This window comes from Aspergillus fijiensis (assembly GCF_003184825.1).
Source record: "Aspergillus fijiensis CBS 313.89 unplaced genomic scaffold BO72scaffold_32, whole genome shotgun sequence".
NCBI lineage: Eukaryota > Fungi > Ascomycota > Eurotiomycetes > Eurotiales > Aspergillaceae > Aspergillus > Aspergillus fijiensis.
The window spans coordinates 32,813-41,284 of NW_024469008.1; the positions used below are offsets into that span (position 1 = coordinate 32,813).

At 46.3% G+C, this 8,472-nt stretch overlaps 3 protein-coding genes across 3 annotated transcripts; 2 read left to right on the plus strand and 1 right to left on the minus strand.

Moving 5' to 3' along the window:
* Nucleotides 1-456: 456 nt before the first annotated feature.
* BO72DRAFT_459910 (SacI domain and endonuclease/exonuclease/phosphatase family protein) lies at nt 457-4,294 on the plus strand (the record flags this gene model as incomplete). The annotated part of the gene is made up of 8 exons (XM_040946442.1): nt 457-778; nt 827-1,031; nt 1,086-2,724; nt 2,784-3,083; nt 3,140-3,249; nt 3,306-3,640; nt 3,733-4,160; nt 4,226-4,294. 8 exons carry the CDS (start codon nt 457-459, stop codon nt 4,292-4,294), a joined length of 3,408 nt encoding a protein of 1,135 aa, XP_040799997.1.
* Nucleotides 4,295-4,971: 677 nt separating this feature from the next.
* On the minus strand, nt 4,972-6,990 carry BO72DRAFT_459911 (uncharacterized protein; the record flags this gene model as incomplete). The annotated part of the gene is made up of 4 exons (XM_040946443.1): nt 4,972-5,120; nt 5,206-5,518; nt 5,571-6,936; nt 6,986-6,990. The coding sequence occupies 4 exons, from the start codon at nt 6,988-6,990 to the stop codon at nt 4,972-4,974; spliced, it is 1,833 nt and encodes a 610-aa protein (XP_040799998.1).
* An 848-nt stretch (nt 6,991-7,838) lies between these two features.
* On the plus strand, nt 7,839-8,204 carry BO72DRAFT_151611 (uncharacterized protein). The gene has a single exon (XM_040939237.1). The coding sequence runs from the start codon at nt 7,927-7,929 to the stop codon at nt 8,149-8,151; it is 225 nt and encodes a 74-aa protein (XP_040799999.1). The 5' UTR covers nt 7,839-7,926; the 3' UTR covers nt 8,152-8,204.
* Nucleotides 8,205-8,472: the final 268 nt, after the last annotated feature.

The following is an 8,472-nucleotide window of genomic DNA, read 5'->3' on the forward strand; positions in this document are numbered from 1 at the left end:
GGCTCCATTTTTACATATTAGATAAGCCTATTTCTAGAAAAATATATGATCGACTTTTTGAATTAAATATTAACATTTCATGATATAATAGTAGAGATTAAAATTCTAATATAAGCAGTATATAGAGATGCTTGCCAAGCCGGCCACCGACCGGCTCGCTTACCAAATACATTATCTAACCCATAGCTACTCACTCCGGTTTATAATAATGGACTTTACCCTTATATCGCATAGAAAGTTCCAGTTAATGTGTCTTCTCATATCAGCAGGTCATACTGGAAGTAGAGTACAGAGTCTCATCCGATACCAACCTTGGTAAGATTGTTACTGAATGATCTGCTTCTCTCCCCAACGCTAGAATACTCCTTACAGGCTGATTTGCCCGGGAGATAGTCTAGATCATCCTCCCGTCTTGGTGCAATGCTCCATATCTTCAATTCACAAACCTTTTGAAGTATGGCTAGCCTTCGGATTTACACTCGGAACTTTCCTCACCGTACTATTGTTCTTGCTACTTCTGACTATGCGTTGCTATTTAAGTCCGAGTCTCGAAGCACAAGGCGTCGCAACGGCGACACCGTGCCGCGTTGTCAAGTCGACCTTGTCCCGGTATCCTCAATTCAATTCGAAGATTACCAAATCCATGGTAAAGGTTTTGGTACTCTTGGTCTCATTCACTTGGACGAAGATGTCTTTGTAAGCGTTATCACTGGCTCCTCGAAAGCCGCCACGGTACGACCTGGGGAATCTGTTTTCAGAATAGACAAGGTGGAGTTCTGTGAGGTTTCATCGTCAATCTCATTAGGAATCTGCTGACTGAGCTCAGTTTGTTTGAGCCACTCCAGATACGAAGATAGACTGTATCATGAAGTGGACTCCTCAATCCCAGTTGAGGTAACTGAGACCGAAGTAGATTATGACCTCAGGGAAACGCCTATCGATGTCCCTTTTTTGGCCCTGAAGAAATTATTGAGCGATGGGAGCTTTTACTACAGTCTTGATTTCAATCTTACAGATCGCCTGCAAGATAGGTAAGCCAAGTCGCATTTGCGAATTGACTCCTGAGCTCACGAAGCAATGACCAGATCTGATAAATCGGCAACTTTTGACATAGAGTCTCTGGATGAAGACATGCTTTGGAATGCACACCTGATAAATCCCCTTCTTATTTTCAGGGCATACCTAGCCCCGGCCGAGAAGAATCATCTCGATTCCTCGCGCATGTTGACGTGTGTGATCCGAGGCTTTTGTGGCACACTAACGATACCATCCTCCGTCCCAATCATTTCCCGGGGACACACGCGACTTCCTTCCTCGCTTACAATAATATCTCGCCAGTCGTCTCGACGTGCGGGAACAAGGTTCAATTCCCGTGGCATAGACGATGATGGTCACGTCGCCAATTTTGTTGAGACCGAGACAGTACTCTGGATTGCTCCTCATCTCACCTTTTCCTATGTTCAGTTGCGTGGATCAGTGCCGATATTTTGGGAGCAGGCTACTGGGTTTATCCCAGGACAGCAGAAAATCGAAATAACGAGACCCGTTGAGGCGAGCCAACATGCGTTTCATAAACATTTCAAGAACCTGGAACTGAAGTATGGTGCAATACATGTGATTAACCTCCTGAGTGAGCTCAGGCCGGGGGAAGTAGAGCTTTCAAGAAGATTTCGGGAACTCATCAAAGGAGACCGTATAAGTCAAGAAACTGCACTTGGAGCCCTTTCGGACCATAGTCTTCTACAGCTCACGGAATTCGATTTCCATGCTGAAACCCGAGGGCCAACAGGGTATGGTGCCAGCAGCCAGATCAAGCCCGAGATATTTCACTCTCTGCAAGGCTTTGCCTACTTTCAGGAAGAGGAATCGGACCTTGGAATCCCCGATCAAAACCAGAAATTGCTGGGTAACACCATCATTTTACAGCAAGAAGGGGCTTTCCGAACCAATTGTCTTGATTGTCTCGATAGGACGAATCTCGTACAAACAATAATAAGCGCCATGGCTCTTGATGCATTCCTTCACCAACAAGGGAGTTCAATCGGCGACAATCTTCAACTGAGACATTCGACCTTGTGGGCTGACAATGGCGATGCTTTGTCCAAAATCTATGCTGGCACTGGCGCCCTTAAAAGCTCATTTACGCGCCGTGGCAAGATGTCCATCGCAGGTGCACTTGCAGATGTTCGAAAAACCGCAGCGCGCATCTATGTCAATAATTTCTCTGACAAAGCTCGCCAACAAACAATAGATATTCTATTGGGGCGATTAACGGGCCAGATCCCTGTACTTCTATTTGACCCGGTCAATGATCGAGTTGCAACAGAGCTGGCTCAGCTATCATCTAACTATTCATCTACTACATCGATTCAAATCTGGGCTGGAACATTCAATCTCAACGGGCGTCATCCGGGGCCCAATATAGATCTGCGGCCGTGGTTGCTCTCAGGGTTCAACCGCCATGATGACGGTCCACAGATTTTTGCGGTCGGGTTTCAGGAGATTGTTACGCTAAGTCCACAGCAGATAATGTCGACTGATCCTACAACCCGAAAAGTGTGGGAGCAGAATGTGCAAAGCTGTATCAATTCTGAAGCGAGCTCCAGGAAACTTCCCAAGTATGTGCTCCTGCGAAGTGGTCAGCTTGTCGGAGCTGCTCTCATGGTATTCGTGAGAGGGGATAGCCTGAAATACATCAAGAATGTTGAAGGCAATGTGAAGAAGGTAGGTCTCACATGGCATGTCGGCGTCCACTTCGTCTTTCACTGATTGTACTCATGTAGACGGGCTTATCAGGAATGGCCGGCAACAAAGGTGGCTGCGCCATTCGCTTTGACTACTCAAATACGCGCATCTGTTTTGTGACTGCCCATCTTGCTGCTGGGTTCGCTAATTATGACGAGAGGAACAAAGACTATGATACCATCCTACGTGGACTTCGCTTCTTGAAAAACAGGAGTATTGAGGATCATGACACCATCGTATGGCTTGGGGACTTCAACTATCGGATAGGACTTGCCAATCAACTTGTCAGAGAATCAGCAATTCAGGGAGATTACCAAAAGCTCTACGATAATGACCAGGTATTTTCCGAGGTAGAGCTTGACGTCGATCTTTGTGGCCCTGACAACTCTCTCAGTTGAACCTACAAATGCTAGCAGGTAGAGCCTTCCACTTCTACACCGAAGGACCTATCACGTTTCCTCCAACGTATAAGTACGATATCGGGAGTGATCATTACGATACCTCGTTAGTGTCATCAATATGTCATGTTTTCATGTGAGCAGGGGACTGAGACCTCATAGGGAAAAAGCACGTATACCCGCCTGGTGCGATAGAGTCCTGTGGAAGGGTTCAAATCTACGTCAGCTTCATTACAGCAGCGCGAATCTGCGATTCTCCGATCATAGGCCAGTTTGGGCAATATTTACATGCATGATCAGCGTTGTTGATGAGAAACAGAAAGCCCACCTGCAACATACGCTCTACAGGAAATACCGCCACAGCACACGCGCTGTAGTCGCGAGTGAGCCCGAAAAAGCAGATGCCAATACTGGAAAGCTGTATCATCCAGGAATTTTTTCGCGGACTCAGGAGTCAGCTATTGGCGCTGCATATGACAAATGGTGGTTAAACCATGGTCAGTCACAATGCTATTCTCTAATCTATGAAAGCCCACGCGACAAGTCCAATTCTATCTGTTATACTCATACTTCTTATTCTATGAATTAGGCAAGTCTGCGCGATCACAGGTGATACCTCCCTCCAACAACCATATCTGGAATATCCAACGTATACCAAATCCCTTTTCTTGGGACGACAACGATTGGGCTCAAGTATCACCGTCTACTGAAATCGAGAATGGTGCACTCAACCCCCCTCTGCCACCAAGGATGAATCTTTCAGGGTATCAAAGACACCGCAGTTCATATGATTCAAATCGAGAGCATATTGATGCTACTATTGAAGTGCCTGGAAAACCGTATCAGGATAACCCAAAATCCCAGAAATCGAGTAAAACAGCTTTTTGGATGATGGATTCAAACCACAAAAGTCCACCGCTACCGGCAAGCACAACAAAGACACTTGCGAGAGAAGAATCGCCTGGACCGTACAATCCGCGCCCACATGATATCGCTGATCGGTCGGTGACTCATACGGTCAGTGAACTCAGTGTGTTGATATTCTTTGTATTACCAGATGAGATACTAAACCTGTATTACAGAAACATGATATATTGGGCGAAGCCATCAATGATAGGCTCACTTGGGAACCGCTCCATCCCAAACAGTAGAATCTCGTCTTTACCCAGCCTCACAGATGATTTAATACAATCTAATCCGCAAAGCCCAATTCACTGGTATCAAATCAACTTTTGATGTTACATCATCCTGTCACTATTTCTAGATGCACCTTGTATAATCCAACGGGAACATAGATCGACTTCTTCGCCTTTACTTCAAGAATCTATGAGTTTGAGATAACGATATATACAAGGCTACAGCCAGCATGATGTACCAGTGCCGATATGCGGGAGTCGGATTATAAGATACTCGCAAATGTTGACTGATTCATATACTTTTCAAAACCTGGGGCGGCTCTGGGCTAACCTTTTCTTCTAACGGCAAGCAAGGCTGCTAGACGTCGGATAGGAAGACCACGCATAAGCACAGCCATGGGCACGAGAAACCAATCCCGAACAAGCGGGAGGAAAAGCCATGCACCCCTAAAGCAGAGACCCTATTAAGTGACTTAGGAATATTGAGTTCATCACAAATTGCTGAGTGGTTTCAACGATCAGCTTCATTGCGGTCAGACTTGTTGGATTGTTTACTTACCTGATTGTTTTATTACTCCATGGCAGATGGAAGTAGTGAAGACAATGTTATCATAACTGGCAAGCAGTGCAAGATACCCCTGTTGCATGTTATGATACGCAATCTGAGAGCGAATCACAGTTCCTAAGTCATTTTACATAACACGGCAGGAGATACCGTGCTGGACTGCCTTAGGCTTTTTTCCCATTTTTAAAGCCTTGTTTAACCTTAGGCGGTTGCCTCCCACCATCCACATTGCAAAAGCACCAGGGTCCGGAGCCTTCGCCCGTGGCTTTTTAGGACCTGTATAATGTTATTGGTGAGAACATGGTGGCATGCAAGTGCATTGTAGAACGTCTTTGCATGAGTTTGAAAATAAAAGACCTACCTGCTTGATCAGGTTTTTTCTTGGTATCCTCGTCGACAGGGACTGCAGACTCATCTGGAGCTGCTGTAGGTTCAGGTGGAGGCGAGGGTTCTGCGACAGCATCTCCTGGTGGGGCAGGCTCAGCGGCTTGGGGTTTCTCTGGTATGGGCCACATATGCATAGTTATGGTCCAATCTGGTTCAATGACAGTCTCCCAAACTTGAGGCAGAATTATGTCGCCATTAGGGCCAACCAGATCATAGTGTCCTTCAGCGACATGAGGACCTATCACCTCGATATGAAGGAATGCCTGTCGTATAAGCTCTTCCATGCCCTAAAATAATGTTTAGCCATAGACGGCATTCCACACATTGAATTTCCCTTACCTTCCAGGTACAGCACAAGTCAAACGGAAAACTGAACTTCCTCCCGACTGCATCCTTGAACTTTATAGGCTTCTTTTTCTCCGGAGGTGGCGGATTCGCAGCGGCTGCTGTTGCAGCCGCGAGAGCTTCTGCAGCTGCCGCATTCGCTGCCTCTGTGGCAGCAGCAGCAGCAGCTTCTACAGCAGCAGCAGCCGCATCTTCTGCTTCTTTCTTGGCTTTGGCGGCTTCCTCTGCAGCTTTCTGCTCGGCCTCCGCCCTTGCTTGTGAGGCAGCGTCCTCCGCTATTTTCTTCTCGTGCGCGGCGCGTGCCTCTCTTGCGGCTTGCTCGGCGGCTTCCAGTTCGATTGCAGCCTGTTTGGCAGCCTCTCTGGCTTCCCGAGCTTCGCGTTCTGTCCTTTCCTCCAAAATCAGTTTTTCGAGTCTCGCAATAGCTTCATCCTTCTCTGTATCGGTAGGTGCAGGGATAGGGGATTCGAGTGGATCTACTTGACTAGGAGATGGCGCGCGAGGATATGAATGGTAATAAGGCGGAATCATCCCAGGAACCACATGGTAAGGATCCTGGAAAGGATAATAGGTCCCTGGGCGATATGGTATCATCATATCATGGGGCCCATAGTGAGGCGGACCATGTCCTGGCATGTGGTGTGATATTGAATGTGGGGACGGGTTGTGCCCTTCGTTCCGTCCATGAGAAGCGGCTGTGATAGGGTGTTGTTGATGTCCTGGGTGACGTTCATGGGCTAGAAAAGGTGGCAGAGGAGGACCAGGTGATTGGGAGTTGTACCCGTACATCGATTGACCATACGGTATTTGCTGGCCTTGATGGCCTAGTCTTATCAGCTGGTCCGATGTAGTCGCAACGCCATTGGGGTGCATAAACGCAGCATGCGGTATAGAGTTCCCATTAGGATAGACATATGATTGTCGCGGAGAGGAATGATGATTGTACCGTGCTCCCTGAGGCACAGCTGACCAAAATCTCCGTTCTTGAGGCATACGCCCATATGGAGCACCATATTCCTCAGCCGAGTCTGCGCTCTCTGGGGAGTCCGGCGAAGGATTTCGACGAGAACGCCTAAATGAGTCCCTTTCCGATGCCATGTGATGCCTTGTTGAGTGGCGGCGGACGGCAGAAGAAGCGCCATGAATTGGACTACGTGCGCGTAGCCGGTGTGATGTTCTGGGTCGAGAAGCGGAATCCGATGGTTTCAATTCATCCGGAAATGATAGATGCGCCCATTCGTCGTACGAATCCTGGTACCCATGGCTCTCAGACTCAGAAGGAGGAGAAACCTGCACTCCAGAAGAGTCTTCTTCATCGGAGATAGAGGATTCCGAGTCGGGGTCAATTCTGATATTCAGTCTATTATCTGTCAGAAAGCACGTAGCTAGTATTTAGAGCAACAACGCACGTCATTGGGTTCATCTGATCTTCAGAGCTCTCTCTGACTCTCGTCTTCTTTCGCTTTGTCTACTGTGTGTTGAAGTCCAAGCCTAGTTTGCGCAAGCAGTTGAACACAAGCCGACCGAAGATGGAATTCAAAGGCCAGAATTGGTAACCCATGAAAATGCTCAAGTTTGACACAGTTACCTGTCGAGGCGCAGATGTTCGACAGTCGAACCTTGGTGGTGGGGGTAAAACTGAAGATGATTATAAAAATCCCCGATGGCCCTGGACGGTCAAAGCGGCATTCACTATCTTCAGGTGCTATGTGAAGGGCTAGTGTTTTCTTCGCACAAGAAGTAAGGTACGATTAGAGGCTGGCAGGGTTCCAGACAATAGCTGGCTTCAGTGCAGACATAGGCAGCAGATCAGTAAGGGTGTACAAGGGAAGCAAGCATGTACAAGGAAGTTATAATGGAACAAGTATACCTCTATGATTCGATGCATTAGATGGAGGTCGCGTTAGCTAGAGGACTGCGAGAAAAGGGAGGGTGGCACTTGAAGATGAAAGGAGAATGAGGGTAAGGGGAGGGGAAAGGTAGAAGAAGGAGGAGGATGAGGAGAAGAAGGTAGATGGAATCTCGCCGAGGACTGACAACGACGAAGAATGTGAAGAAACTACTGCCTGATCGAGACGATTTTAGGCCTCGCGGTGGAGATTTGGGCATGGCAGGCATTATGCCTATTCCCAAATTTGAATATTGTCGTCATTGGTGGTACTATTAGGCACTGAGTTGGCAACCATTCTTCTACTCTACCCATAAGCAAAAAGTAGTGTAGTGCTGCCCGAATGCCCAATGAAGAATCAAAATCCATGCCAACGGGTTGTACAAATAGACCGCCCCTCTCCTTTTTCTACGCTCTCCCCTTCTATTACTACATACTAGTTGTGTGTTCGTTTCGCGTCAGATGCTGCTAGTATGTAAGTTATTTGCGCGTAGCGCATCAATCAGAATTCGGAAAACTGCGGAAAACCGCACTCGGAGCGCCCAGACTCAATCTGTGGCAGACGCTCGGCTGGCGCTCACTCTGCCGTGGAGTGCTGTACTATACCTAGTACTCGTCGCTGCGGCGTCCCACCACCTGCGGTGGAGGATCGCCTCTATCTTACAAATAATTCTATTTTATAAATAATTTTTTCATGTAATAAAGAATTATCTAATTCTATCTATTCTTGTACTGAAATAATAGTCCATAATTATAAAATTAAAGAGGTATATTATATAGCTGTTGTTTTTTTAATCTATTAAAAATTAAAACTAAAGAAAAAATTAAAATTACTAAAATTATAGAAAACCAAAAGTTAAATTATCGATATTCTTGAAACTATACTATAAAAAAAGTCTTATATTTAATCCAAAAATATATTAATTTATATTTTAATAATATATAGTATAAGATTTTTTGAATCTATTAATCTTTATTATAATTAAAAAGACAGCTAAACAAATTCTT